The sequence below is a fragment of the Strix aluco genome, chromosome 10 (assembly GCF_031877795.1).
Source record: "Strix aluco isolate bStrAlu1 chromosome 10, bStrAlu1.hap1, whole genome shotgun sequence".
Lineage (NCBI taxonomy): Eukaryota > Metazoa > Chordata > Aves > Strigiformes > Strigidae > Strix > Strix aluco.
This window is the reverse complement of record NC_133940.1, coordinates 17,934,887-17,948,879: the sequence shown is the minus strand read 5'-3', so window position 1 is coordinate 17,948,879 and position 13,993 is coordinate 17,934,887. Positions and strand designations below refer to the sequence as shown.

Genomic DNA, 13,993 nt, shown 5'->3' with positions numbered 1-13,993 from the left:
CGCGGGAGCCGCTGAGGGGGTGTCATGGCGGCAAGCGGGGCAGGGTTAGAGCAGGCGGAGGAGTGGCCGGTCTTTCACCACCCCCTACCATGCCCTGGTGGAACTTGGAGCTCCAGGGGAGCAGCCCCAGCTCTGCCGCCCTTCGTGGGGGGGAAATGGAGCGACCTCCGCGGGCCTCTGGGCCTGGGGCTCTGGCCCCGACCTCCTGCCTGCTTCCTCTGCCTGCAGCCAGGGCTGTGCGCCACCCCCTTTGTCCCCCTCCTCGGGCACTGGGGTTGCTCTTTCCCACCGGGTTGGTGGGGGTCTCTGGTTTGGGGGCGCCAGGGTGTACCCCGGGCTGGCCATGCAGCTCCTGTGACCCGGTGTTACGAATGGGTGATTTAGCCACTGTCAAAGGTATCAGCAAAAATGGCCTTAGCGTGATGCCATAAAGGTGCAATTTAACGAAGTGCGATGGCAAGGTTCAGTCTGTTACTGTACTGCACAATCAGTTGAACAGCGATTCAAAACTACTGAGGCAGAGTCAAAGTTGCCAAGACAAAAATCAAAGTTACCGAGGCACAAGTCAGAGTTACTGTACTACAGGGTTATGCGTGATATCGGTTGCTTACCAAAGATCTGCCATGGGTGAAAGGTCTCTCTGCCTCAGGGAGCAATCTTGAGGCCATCCCAGCTCAAGAGGAAATCACTGCCACACAGCCAGGCTGTTTAGCAAGGAGAGCTCAAAAAAGGCTCACTCAGGCTGTCAAATTTATGGAATAAAGTAGTTGGCTTGTAGTCAAATTACATGCAGCGGGAAAGGTATGCATGAGACTCCTTGTACCCACAACATCCTTTGTTCCTTGATAAATGAGTCTTGGAAAAGCCACCCACTCTTCATGTGTTATGGCATGATTGGTGTTCCAAGCTCATATGCATCAATGCTCACTGTGTCACTCTGCTCCTTTGTGGGTTTTCAGAGAACAGATTAGAACTAGAGAAGTTCTTGGCTTGGTTACAGCTTAGGCCTTTACTTCCTTTGGAGCCTGAACGAAACTACTGTGAGTTTGGTTAAGGGGTCAAGTGCATCCGTCACACCCAGCCAGGCAGGGATGGCACCAGCAGCCTCCAGTTCATTCCTGTTCATTCCTCCATTCATTCCTGCAGAGGTCCCTTCCCCTCTCCAGCTCCTGGGGGCTTTTAGCACTGCACCAAGCTTCAGTCTTAAGGGAAAACCCCCCCAGTCAAGGTAAGCTCAGCAGAGCTCAGCGCTGCAGCAGAGGAGAGCTTCCCCTAGCCAGCTGATTCCCAGCAAAACCTTCCAGACTCCTAAACTTAACCCAAGAGAATCCTTTGGGATAATCCCACACCCACATGCCACTGTTCCCAGTGGAGCTGATGAACCCCTTGCTAGGGAAACATCCCAGTGCTGGCATTCAAGGGGACTCAAACCTGCTGTCCAGGGGCCATGCGGGCAGGATCAATCCTTTCTCCTTGCTGACAGGGAGGGCAGCTCGTGCTGCATACAGGCAGCCCTGCCATGTCTCTAGCAGAAAAACCTGGGGGCATTCACAGCCAGGAGCAGCTTTGGGGTGTGGCATAGCTGAGGGGTGCTTGCAGGACCTGTGGGGGTTTAAACCTGGGTCCCACAGATCTTGGGTACCTTCAGTCCCCAGAACCGGTCAGGGCTGCTGCAGCTCCAGCCCATCTTGTTTCCTCCTCAGCGACTTGTTCTTTCCAGCCCCAGCTCCCCAGTGTCGCTGCTGCCGTCCCTGGCCTGTGAGCTCCCTCAGGTTTGCTTGCCATCAGTCTGGGATCTTTGTGGAATCCAGGTGTCTGCCTCTCCTTGTGCATGTTGGGGCAGTGCACACTCCAGCCAAAAATACGAGCTGGGTGCATACTTGCCAGGCAGAGATGGGACACATCCCACCGCTGATGGAAACATGGTGCATCGGCCTGTGGGATAAGATCCTCAGCCAAAAACCCCCATCCAAGTCTGCCTAAGGCTCTGTGGGGGCTTGGGCGAGCTGCCTGCTTTGGGACAGGTCTGCATCTGCCTGTCCTGCCCAGGCTTGGCAGGGGGAAGCCGGCTTTTCCAGTCCCCACGGCGGGCGCTGCTGTGCTGGTGCTCCTTGGGAGGCTCTTGGGAAGCCTGGCCCCACTGCAGGGGCTGAGGCTTGCAGCACACATACTGAAATTCCACCTGGCCATCGAGGGGTACTGGAGGAAAGATGGGGGGAGTGAGAAGTGGATCCTTCAAGGTGAATGCTGCGGGTCTGCAGCAGAAGCTCTGCCAGCTGTCCAAGCATGGAGACAAGTCTGCGGTCTCAGTCCTGCCTGTCATCTAAGGATGCTGAGCGCTGGTTTGAAGTGAGAGCCCCCCAAACTCTCCTTGGGCTCTGGCACCCCTCAGCAAACCCCCAGATCAGGCAGGATGCCAGTCCTTGCCTCGCCTCATTGGAGCAGGAGCACAAGGCTGCTGCATTGCCATAGCACTCGGCTCCGCACCAGGAGAGCATCCACTGCCGAGCACAGCACCACTCGGGCCGCAGAGATGGGGCTGGTGCCTCCCTGGCCCCCAGCAGACCACCAATGCCAGCAGGTGGGTTAAGGGGTGCACTGACGTCCCCCACAGCCCTGTCTTGCTGTAACCCAGCCCAGGCACTTCATGTGTGTTGGTGGCAGATGGAAAAATAGACCCTGCTACATGCTAGCTCAAGAGCATGGATGGCTGGAGTATCAGTATCATGAGAAGAACTCGGTTTCTACTTCCATCCAGCCCCTTCCCACAGCACTACAGAGCCTGCGCTGCCTTTTGGCACTGGAGCAGCCCCCAGACCCAGCCTGGCTCCCTGGCACTGTGGGGCTGCAGAGAAGCCCCTCTGCATGGCATCTGGGGACATTTGCTGCAGGATTGCTTACCAGACAGAGAGCCTCAGGCTCAAGAGAAGGAGCAAGGGCAGGGAGGCGTTGTTCATGGGATCCACATGGACTGCTTTCCTTGCTTTCCCTTCCCCAGGCTAAACCCTTATCCTTTCCCATGCTAAAACAGGCTCAACTTGTTGCTCCCCATGGCCCAGTGCCAGAAACACCCGCGGGAGGCAAGGAGCTGATCTACACAGGGAGGGCTGAGCTTTGCTGCTTCCTTTTTCTTCCTTTTTCACTGTTAATGGCAGAGGTCAGGGAGGGACATTGTGTCTACGAGCTGTTGCATTTATTTACTGGAAAAAGCTCCAGCAAGTTAACCATGGGGCTCTCCTGCCAGCGGGGGAAGCATGAAGGAAAGCAGAGAGCAACGCAGGGTGAGAGAGCTCCCAAATACTGGCAGGGAGGTGAGGGCCAGCACGGTGCCAAGCTGCTGGCTGCCCCAGCCCTGGGGTGCAGCTCCCCTGGGGATACCAGAGCTGCAAGGCAAGCGGCGTGGTAGGGCTGTGCTGGGTGATGCTCGGGATGCTCTCCCACCCACTCCGCCTGCATTCTCCCTGCGTCCTGGCCATTTCTGTATCTCTGCCACCAGCATGCTGCCCGAGTGCAGTACCAGGGGTGGAAGCCAACACCCAAGAAGAAACAGGAGCAAACAGCCTAGAAAGGCTCAGGGTGGGCTCAGCATGGCTGAGCAGGGTTAAACACTAGAGCCAGCCAATGTGAGCCAGGAATGGGGAGGTTAGCTTAGGGTTAGCGGCATGTTTGCAGCAAAGGAGCCAGTGGCCCCACAAGCCATCCTGCAGCCCCTCATCACACCCAGGGACCGCATCGTACCCCCAGGTTAGAGGTTTCCAGGCTGGTGGAGCAGTGGTTTGATGGCCACACTGGGGCTGCTGTGGCCCTGCTGCCACTCAGGGTGCCAACTCACCCCAAGGAGCCCAAACTCTCGTGTCTCTCTGATGTCAGATCCCACTTAGCCTCTGCCCCCTGCTGCTCTCCAGCCATTTTCTTCCAGTTCTTATTTGGTGGCTGATTTGATCTTGTGGATGGCGTATGGACTTGATTCCTTGGGCATCCAGATCTCCTCCCCGCCACGGCCCTGGTTCTCCACCGCTCCCTCCATGGCTGCTGTCAGCTCAGGACTGAAGATGCTGTCAGTGGCCCGGTAGGTGCGGGTGAGGCGGCGGAAGGAGGAGTCCGAGGAGCTGTCATCAGGAAGGTCTTCGTCCTGCTCATCTCGCAGCTTGGTCCTGCTCAGCTCTGAGCTGCTCCCCAGCTCCAGGTCTTTGAGAGCCTCTCCCACCTCCTGGAGGAAGGTTGTTTTGGGGCTGATGATGCACAGCAGGAGCATGAGGCCTCCTGAGACCCCACAAAGAAAGTAGAGGCCAACTTTCTCTGGGACACCTGGGGGAGCAAAGAGTACAGGGTACAAACCACCTCCACAGCCTGCAGAGTACCAGTGCCTGGAAACCCCCTTCTGCTGGGCACATGGGAGGAAGAGGAGGGGAGAAGGGATACCCTCAGCACTCAGGCTGCAGGGGCAGGACAGATGCTGCCCCAGTGATCGTGGAAGCATCACCCAGAGCCTCATCAGCACCCACCAGTGTCCCAAGATGCCCCTTTCCCCATAGGAAACCCCCACTGGGATGCCGGATTGGCAGTGCAGGGGGAGGGATCATCTTGCCAGGGATTTAAATGAGTAATTTCCCCTGGCAAGGGAAATTTTTGCCCACAGAGAGGTGCTCTCTGTCAGTGCCACTGCAGACAGGGGAGAAAGGAAGGAGACCCAGCAGGTAATTCGGCTCATTGGAGAAGGAAGATCTGTGGGCAGAACGGCAGCAGCACTGTGACCACTGATGCTGCGGGACCTCGGGGCTCATTCAGCCTCAGAGCTCCCACCGTACGTGGCACCCCCCAAACCCAGCTTGGGCGCTTGGTGCCCTCCTGTCTCACATGCATGCCGACACTGCTGGAGGGTTCTGTGGTCTGGCTGCCTCTGACCTGAGCCCTGGGCTGAGTAGGGACCTTCATGGGACCTGAGCCACCCTCCCAAGCCTGTCCTGATCCCCTGGGTGCTACGTGAGAGCCAGGGAGGGCACATACCCCAGAGATGGGCAAAAGCTGCCAGGGAGCTAGTAAAAATCATCCGGTCTTCCCGGAGCCTGGAGAACCTGGGCCCTTTGTACCAGCCACCTGCAGTGAACAAGGGGATGTGGGCTGAGACATGAGGTGCTCCCCAGCACCCTGCTGCCTGGCTGCCTGACGCTGCCTGTTTCCTTCCCCATGCCACACTCCTTCCTTCCTGCACAAGCGTTCCTCTGCCCGTGGGGATCCTCCCCTGCGGGTCCTCCTCTCCCCTTCTCCCAGCAGACCCCATCTCTCCAGCCCCTCAGACATGGGCACCGACCACTGATGTGTGGCTTCAGCGGTGCTGAGATGGAGCTGCAGGGCTTGTGCCAGTGGTGGGTACCATGGATAGAAACAGGCCATAGAAGGGGTGGTTCACCCAGGCGTGGACACAATGCTGCACCGTTTTTGGCGTAGCCTTCCCCCCCACATTACCATGCATGTAGTCCGAGAGCAGGAAAGGATCTGAGGTGTCGGGGCCCACCTCCTCCAGCAGTTGCTTGGGCACTGCAAGGAGAGCACACACCGAACATCACCAACCTGCTCGTCCCCAGCAGCCCCCTGACTCCCCAGGGAGTCCCACGCCCCTGCCTGCATGGCACAGGGTGGGCACAGCAGGGGCTCAGCCCCATGCCCCCAGCCCTGTGGGTGGCTCTCACCACAGGTGTAGGAGACTCGCAGCTGTTTCTTTGTGCCAGGGAGGCACGGGTCCCCGAAGGTGGCCCGGTCAGCAGCCACGGTGCAGTTCCCCTTGCGGTGGCACTTTTTGGAGACCCTCCGCAGGGCGTCTGGAGCCAAGCACTCTGCAAAGACACGGGGCATAGACCTGCGGGCAGACCTGCCTGCCCCTGTCTGCTGGGCACCAGCCAGCTGGGGCCAAAGAACGCAGGTACAGCCCAACGGCATATCTGTGCCATGCTCTCTGCATGGCTGCTGGCCCCATTTTTGGCTTGAACTGTTCTGGCATACCTATATGGGGTCCCCCAGTGTTCAGGGCATCACACTCTGGTTTGCCCCGCAGAAATCGTCCGTAATTTGCAGAATAAATGGCCAGGATGGATTTTGGTCGGCACTGCAGCCTCAGCTTGTCGTTCTCACACACGGTCTTGACCCGATGGTTCCCTGGGAGGTGACAGCACAGAGCATCCCAACAACATCCCAAATCACCCGCAGCCCCCTCCTCCCTTAGCCCAGCCAAGGGTCTGAGAGCTGCCAAGGGCAGGGCTGGAGGAGGGCTGTGACATACAGGAGCAGCTCCACTCCCCTCTCTGCCCCTTTCTGCGCAGCTGAGGCTGGGGAAGAGCCCACACAGCATTGCCCAGACCCCCGCTCCACCTCACCTGGCCGGCACTTGTAGGAAGCAATGAGGTACTTGTGTGTCCCAGGGCACGGGTCTGGCCCAAAGACTTGGCTGTGCACTGAGAACTGGCACCACTGCTGGTCCTGGCACTCAGCCAGCAGCTTCTGGAGAACAAAGTGGGACAGACATGAAGACGGGTGAGAAGTCCCGAGGCTGTTCTCACCTATTCTCCCTCGGTGCCATCACCAGGCTCAGGGAAATGTCCTCTCACCCTGCAGAGGTGTCCTAGGGCTACCCATGCCCCCCGCCTGCCCTGCCGCATTCCCCCTGCTTCATGTGTTGGTTGTGGAATCGGTTCCTCCCCTGCACCCACACAGAGCTGTGTGTCACCACAGGTCTGCCAGCACCGCACCACGCCACGTGTGTGCAACATCTGTGCAGGTGTGCGCGCTAACACAGCCACATGCAACACCCATGTAGGCGTGCACAGACACGGTTCCGTGCAACACTCATGGCGTCCACATTGACACAGCCCCGTGCAACACCTGTGCGAGACCTGTGCAGGTGTGCACACTGACACGGATCTGTGCAACACTCACGGTGTCCACACTGACATGGTCCTGTGCAACACCCATGCAGGTGTGCACACTGACATGACCCCATGCGACACCCGTGCAGGGGTGCACACTGACATGACCCCATGCAACACCCGTGCAGGGGTGCACACTGGCACGGTTCCACACAACACTCGCGGCGTCCCTGCTGACACGGCTCCGTGCAACACCTATGCATGGGTGCACACTGACGCAGCCCCATGCCAGACCTGTGAAGGTGTGCACACTGACACAGCCCCATGCAACACCCGTGCAGGGGTGCACGCTGACCCGGCTCCGTGCAATGCACACGCGCGGCCACAAGATGGGGACGAGGGTTCACACCACGGGGTGCTCGGGCAGCGGCCCGGCTGGGGACCGGGGTGGCTTTTGTCCCTGCCCACTGTCCCTGCCTGTACCTGGCGGCCCAAAGGCGACGCTGCCAAACCCGTGGGGTGGCCCAGCCGGGCCCGTGGCTCTGTCAGGGATCTCCTGGGCTTGGGCTGGCAGCCCGGGCTTGGGCTGGCCATGGAGCTGTGGCCGCGGGTCCCCAGCATCCCCCTGGGATGCTGAGCGTGCTGCACGCCCCAGCAGCAGCAAACCCACAGCCTGAGCAGAGGCTGCTGGAGGTGGTAGGGGCAGTCACAGCTTGTTCCAGACCCTCACTGCCTCCCCTCTGGGACATTGCCCTGCGACTTGGGCCTTGGGATCCACCACCTGAGACGAAGGAGCCCCTTTCCATCTCTCCTTCCCTTCCTCTGTCCCTGAACCCCCAGCTCAGCACAGGACTGAGCCTCCTCTTGGTCTTCACTGGCTGCCAGAAGTGAAATTTGACAAGGAAATGCAATTAATCTCTCTCCTCAGGTTTTGCCTAAACAGAGCTGAGCCTTAGTAGCAGCCTTGCTCTCTGCTCTCCAGACATCCCTTCTTCTCCAACAGCAGCCTCCAGGCAGTGGGGACCCAGCCCCGTGTGATCACACTCCCCCAGGTGGAGCGGCTCCATCTCGCTGCAAACCTGAGCTGCAAGGATCCTGCTCACAGACCTGCCCTTCGGTCTCTAAACATCTGTGCTGGGCTGTATCCTCCATGTACGCCTGACACACAAGCTCTGGGGACCCTGACCTGTGTTTGCAGGGTGGTTTGCGATGCCGGCTTGGTGCCATGCCAGCACCATCCGGCTCAGTGCTTGCAGAGCTCCTGGGACATGTGGGATGCTGAAGGGGGATTTGCAGCTGGAGCAGGACCAGGTAGCAAACCCTCGTGGGCTCCCAAAGCAGGAAACTGGCCCCTCAGCTCTTGTTCCTCTTCTTTGGCTCCATGTTCCCCTTCTCCACAGGCAGCTGCATGCAGCTGGGTTTGCTGTGGTTTTGCCCCAGCCCTAGCAAGGGGCTGGGACAGGAATAGAAAAGTAGCACATGAAACCCTGTCCCCACTGAGGGACCCTCCTGCTGGGCCCCACCGTGTGTGCTGACTGCCCTGGGTTTGTCAGAGCCCTGTGACCAGGATGGAGAAGCAGGTGGGTGCAGTGTCCCCCCAGCCATGGGTAGAGCTGAGTAACTGGACCAAGTGCTTGCAGCTGGGGCCAAGGAGCATTGCCCGGCCAAGTAGGGCTCTGGAAAAGGCAGCAACCAGGCTCCTGTGACTACAAGGCCAGCTGCACCCCCAGGTGCCCCTGCAGCAGGAGGGGGTCATGGCCCCCAGGAGATGGGGGTCCAGCGTTTAGCCAGGATTGAAGTTGCTGAGAACTGCAGGAGTTAGGCGGGCAAAAGACATGTGCTCAAGGCTTTGCAGAATGAGTGTTATTGTTCTCCTTGCTTCCTCTCAGGTGACTGCTATGATGCCTGGACTGGGCTGCTGCCAGCTGCAACAGCAGGTCTGGTCCAAGGCATCCCAAGGCCATGGATGCCAAGGCCAGCCATGCCGGTGTGGAGAGCCAGAAGCCAGGATGAAGCTGCAGGATGCCAAGGGATGACATCCCTCCCAGCTCCTCTCTGCGCTATTCCTCCAGCTGCTCATGATGTCTCATGTGTGGGGCGGTGGAGGGTTGATGTCCTCACTGGGCACAGGGTTTTCCCCCAAACACAAAGAGGAATCCAGCACAGCCACATCATGGAGCAGGCTGCGGGGCTTTTGGAGCAGCCCAGCGGGTGCTTCCTCCAGCCAGGCATCAGCTTTGGAGAGGTCCCTTCCCTTCTGCCAGTCCCTGCCTTCCTCCCCTCTCCCTGTGCTGGCTACTGCAATCAACAGACCCTCCTTTGCACCTGCTTCATTAATCTGCTTCTTGGATTAATGCAGCATGGATGGGTGCTTCTTCTGGCTGGGGAAGAGCTGAGCTCTGTGCTAACCCCAGGGGATGCACTCACAGCGCTGAGCGCAGCATCCCTTGTGGGCCCCTGTCCTGCTTCCCAAGTTTGGCCCTTAAGCTGCTGCACCACCTCTCCCGGGACCCAGAGCCAGTTACCAGGGCTTTCTCTAAGCCTGCTGCATTCTGTGGGATTACTCTAAAAGCCAGTTTGGGATGCAGCAGTGCCTCCTGCCAGGCTCTTCTGGCAGGGCTGCCCCACCCTGGGACCTACCACAGAAGGTCTTGTCCACCCTTATCTCCCAAAAATGCTCCAGGAAAAGTACCCCTGGGGTGAATCCTGCTGCTGAAGGCAGCAGCCTCCCTCAGGGCAACAGGGAGGCTGCGCTGCCTGCAGCCACCCAGCACATGCAGGCAGCCTGCTGACCTGGAGAAGGAGGGGTGCGCAGCACCATCGCTTGGGACCCCCTGCCCTTACCAGGTGGGCGGTGGTGGACATGCACTCGGTGCTCTCCTGGGAAGCATTGCCAGGGCTGGGGCAGAGGTTGGGGCTGGGTACACGACGTCCATAGAAGGCGCCGAGGATGCTGATGGTGGTCTTGTGAGGACAGACGATGAGTAGCTGCTCGCCATCGCAGGTGTGGGCGGTGTGGTTCCTCAGCACCTTGCGCAGGTACCCTGGAAGGGGAGAGCATGGATGGCGTTGGCCAGAGGACACACCAGGACCACGGCAATGGCGGTGCTTGGGGTCCTGACAGCCAGTGGCAGTGAGGACACCCTGGGCTGGGGCACTCATGGGGCAAACAGGACCAGAGCAGGGCTGCGGCAGAGAAGGCGGCTTGCAGCAAATCTTATATCCAGCCCAGTGCATCGGTGTGAGCCATTCCCAGCCCACGGCCTTTCCAATGGGCAGTGGCCCTTCTCTCCCTGAATTCCCAGTGTGGGGTATTTCTCTCTTGTAATCCTACCTCGTTTGTGTCCCAAATCACTTAGCCTGTTGTTTTCCCTACAAGGGACAATAAGGTGGGGCTGTGCTGCCCAGCCTTTAAGAGGGTTTAACATGCAGCCATCAGCTCTGGCTGGTATCAGCTGTGCTGGGTACTGGGTGAGCAAGGAAGCTGTTTTAATAAAAGCTCTGCAAGCTGCCAGGGGTGCTCTGAGCAGGCACTGGCTGCTGGAGGAGTCTGAGGAAGCAGGAAAAGCTGACAAAAAATGATGTGTAGGGCCCCGGACAGAGCAGTTTGCAACAGGCCTTTGAATAAAACAAAAGCAAAGGAGATGCATAATTTTGAGGCTGGGAAGTGGACACAGGGTGGGTCACCAACCCCGATCCCCAGCTGTGGGGTCCTTGGAAGGACTCGCATCCCAGCCCCAGCCCAGTGCTGGGGTCCATGTACCCTGTCCCCCAGCATGTCAAACTCACCCAAACCAAGTACAAGAAGGTGGGGACGCCAGCTCCAGCCCTGCACATCTCCCTCTGTCCCTCCGTAAACCAGTGCCAGGCTCAGCTGCACAAAGGGCCCCTTTCACCTTCCCTGATGCCACTAACCCTTTGGTATCCACAGCCAGCATCCCTCCCTGGGGGGACATCAGCAGACACGGCTGGGAGCTGCCCCTGCTTGAAGATAATCTTTCCCTTGGACAAGGGCAGCTGCTGGTGTTTCTCCTTGCAAGCCTGAGATGAGTGATGAGCGAGTGAGAGGGCCACAGCGTTGGACAAGCCAGCCCTTGCTCACTCCTCTGCGTGCTGGAGGAGAGAGGAGAGGAGAGATGGAGCAGGGTGGACGGGAGCAGACAAGTTGTTTTAGCCAGGTCAAAGATCCAGTGAGATGCAAAGATGCTTCTTGGGGGCACAGAGGTGGATCAGCCCCTTGGGGTGCAGTGCCCACAAAGAGGGGGCCAGAACAAGCATTGCCCTGTCCCTCTCCAGCAGTTGTCCCATGCAGGGGAATGTGGGGGGCACGGGACCCTGCCTGGGCTGCTGCCCCCCATCTACTTCATCTGCAGCCCCTGCAGCAACTCCATGCCTGCGGCAACAGCCAGGCTCTTGTGCAGGCTCCAAAGCAGCCTGGGGCTTGACTTCTGCCTGGCACCAACTCCAAACCCGCCTGCTCATCCCCAGGATGGTTGGTGTGGGGCTGCCCAAAGCCCCCTCTGCTGGGCCAGCCCTGGGCACAGAGGACTGAGCCAAATCCTGGGGATGGTGGGGAACATGGGGGAGGAATAGGGGAAGAAATGGGTTCCCCCAAATCCAGCCTGCCTTGCAACAGGCACCTTCCTCTGCTGCCATGCCAGCTGGCAGCACCAGCAGTCTGTATTTTAAAACCAAGGCTCAAACAGTGCTACAGGGACAGAGGTTTCTCCATCACACAATTTTGGGGCAGTGAACAATTGTGAAGATGGGTTTGTTTTTTTGGGGTGAAACCACAGCAAGGAAGCTGCAGGCAGATTTTGTGAGTGATTCCGGTTGTCTGCCGGTGCCGCTGACTCAGTCCCTGATGGTGCGGTTGTGCAGTTAGCTCTGCCCAGATGAAATCACATCCTCTCCGCCGCAGCCCGCCCTGCCACGCTTGGTGGCATCATGCCGGGGTCTTGTGCCGTCCGAGCCAGGCAGAATGGAGTGAAAGGTGTGCGTGGCTGTTTCTAGAAAAGCCCTCAGAGGAATGGCAGTCCTCAGGCCCCCAGCCTGCTTCCACCCGTCCTGACTGTCCCAAGTGCTGGGGTACAAGAGATCCCAAATTTCTGCCTTGGCTACATCTATAAGGCTCGCTGGTGCTGTCCCCAGGGAGAGGGTGTGGCCCTTGCTGTGTCCTGTGGCAGTGCACCCTGCAGCCCCCCTACTCATGGGTGGTTCTGATGGCGGACCGCAGCCACCAGCTCTGGCCAGGAACTGGGTAGAGCTTCAGCCTGTCTCTTCCCTCACCTTCTCAGAGCAGCAAAAGCTTGCAGGGGAGCCCTGGGTGCTCCAGGAACCTTCAGCTCCACACACCACCCAGCACCAAGGGCATGAGCATCATGGCCAGGGGTGTCTCAGGGAAGATTGGGGACTGTCTTAAGATATTTTTTTTTTTGCATTTCTGCCTCCAAACTGTCCAAGGGAGTGCAGCAGCAGAGGGGGGAGCTGCTCCCTCGCTCACACTAGGGCTGTGGGATGTGCATGGGGTGTTTTCAGATCTCAGCCCTGCCACTGGGATAAAAAACCCCTAGTTTTTTTGGCAGACTCCCCCTGGCCTGCACTGGTTTGTGCCTCATTTGTCCCTACCCCACCAACCCGGCTTTGCTTCACCCTCCCCTCACAACAGCGCGGTCCCTGGCATCCCTCGTCACCCTGCCTGCGCCCCGACTCACCGGAGAGCTCTGGACTGGCCTCCAGCCCCACGGCCAGGTAGAAGAGGACCAGGGCTGCTGCTGGACCCACCAGCCCAGCCATGGCACAACCGCTGCCAGCTCTGCTGTGTCCCAACAGGCAGCTTCTGCCCGTGTGTCCTCAGCGGCGGCTGGCGCCGGGGCTGGCAGCGCGCAGGGACAATGGTTCACTTCTCTGCCCTGCCAAGGCACCGGAGCTGGGCGGGCGCCTGTGTACCCGCTCTTTGTCTGCTGCCCAGGGCAAGGGGCTGCTCTGGGCAGCTGGGACACTCTCAGTGCAGGGACACCTCCCATGGGGAGGGAGGGACATGTTTCCAAAGCCACTCCGTGGTGGGTGAGTGGGTCCTGTGCCTTGACATCACCATCGCTGGCAGAGAAACTGGCAGCCCCTTCCCTCCTGCCTCCATTCCCCCGCAGCAGAGGAATGGGACTTGGCGAGGTTTCCAACATGCCCTTTGCTTTCTCACAGGCATGGTGAGGCAGAAATCCGGATGCACGTGTGCTGTAATCTCCATCTCGTCAAATGTCCGGCCATTCACCGTTTTAGAAGGAAGGGAAGGGCTGCCTGTGCTGCCTCTCAAGGCGGCTGTTCCTGCAGAAAAGGCAAATGGCTTCCCTGTATCAAACACCATGGGCAGGGATCTCTCTGCTGCCGCTCTTCTGCTCCACAGCCCCTGCAGGGCCAGATATTGGGCGCTCCAACGTCTTGCCAGGAGGGCACAGTGCCATCCCTGTGCCCCTGCCCTGAAGGAGTTAAATCCCTGCCCACTGCTTCAGCTGGCAGCTCTGAGGGAAACACAAGGGGCAGGAGCTGCTCACCCTGCCCCCGGGCTGAGGTCAGCAGAGAAAGCGGCAGCCGGCAGTGCCAGGAGCCGGCACATCCCCTTACAGGCTCAGCATCACTCGGGCAGGGGCAGCAAGAGGGGGGCCGGGGTGGCAGCAGGGGCCGGCGCACATTATCTGGGAGTCTGCAGCAGGAGCTGGGTGGGGGGAGCAAGATGGGCACTGAGCGTGTGCTGAGGGTGCTGTCGCGGCCCCACTTGGCACTCACAAATTAATTCACCCCTCTTGCTTATGAGAACTTCAGGCAGAATCTCCCATCGTATCGGGTGGAGTTTCAAGTTCTCCAAAAGCTTTGATGGGGCAGAAAGAAAAATGTCCCCCTGCCTCTCCAGTGCAGCTGCCAGTGTAAGCACCACTCTTGGCTGTGCAGCAGGACCCAGGAGAAACATTTTCCTTGGAGAGACTGCTCCAGGAGCCTGCAAAATCATTTCCCAGCCTAATTGCCTCAGGGTGGATGCCTTCTTATCAGGATTTGATTATTTTTAGGAAAGTCTGAGCTTATTCGAGCTGGGGGGGGGGGGGGGGCGGGCCTGAGTCAAGCAATCAGGACGCCCATTT

At 59.0% G+C, this 13,993-nt stretch overlaps 1 protein-coding gene across 4 annotated transcripts; it reads right to left on the bottom strand.

Annotated features, from left to right (window-relative positions):
- Positions 1-462: 462 nt before the first annotated feature.
- On the bottom strand, positions 463-12,862 carry LOC141927990 (protein eva-1 homolog C-like). Of its 4 annotated transcripts, none has more exons than XM_074835518.1 (8): positions 12,575-12,862; positions 9,705-9,904; positions 6,372-6,495; positions 6,001-6,153; positions 5,694-5,834; positions 5,467-5,538; positions 5,008-5,097; positions 463-4,308 (listed from the first exon to the last, which is right to left on the bottom strand). In XM_074835518.1, the coding sequence occupies exons 1-8, from the start codon at positions 12,654-12,656 to the stop codon at positions 3,923-3,925; spliced, it is 1,248 nt and encodes a 415-aa protein (XP_074691619.1). In that variant the 5' UTR covers positions 12,657-12,862; the 3' UTR covers positions 463-3,922. The 4 variants fall into 4 exon arrangements, with proteins under 4 accessions (XP_074691619.1, XP_074691618.1, XP_074691621.1 ...); XM_074835517.1 differs by having other exon boundaries at positions 5,691-5,834; positions 12,575-12,856; XM_074835520.1 differs by lacking the exon at positions 5,008-5,097 and having other exon boundaries at positions 12,575-12,857.
- Between the last annotated feature and the right edge of the window lie 1,131 nt (positions 12,863-13,993).

Bases quoted from the DNA above. Each gene is read 5' to 3' on its own strand.
- LOC141927990 (XM_074835517.1), bottom strand. From the start codon at position 12,656: ATGGCTGGGCTGGTGGGTCCAGCAGCAGCCCTGGTCCTCTTCTACCTG. The intron at 9,905-12,574 runs GTGAGTCGGGGC...CTCCCCTTCCAG, and splicing joins GGCCAGTCCAGAGCTCTCCG to GGTACCTGCGCAAGGTGCTG. The intron at 6,154-6,371 runs GTGAGGTGGAGC...GTCACCTCCCAG, and splicing joins TTCCTACAAGTGCCGGCCAG to GGAACCATCGGGTCAAGACC.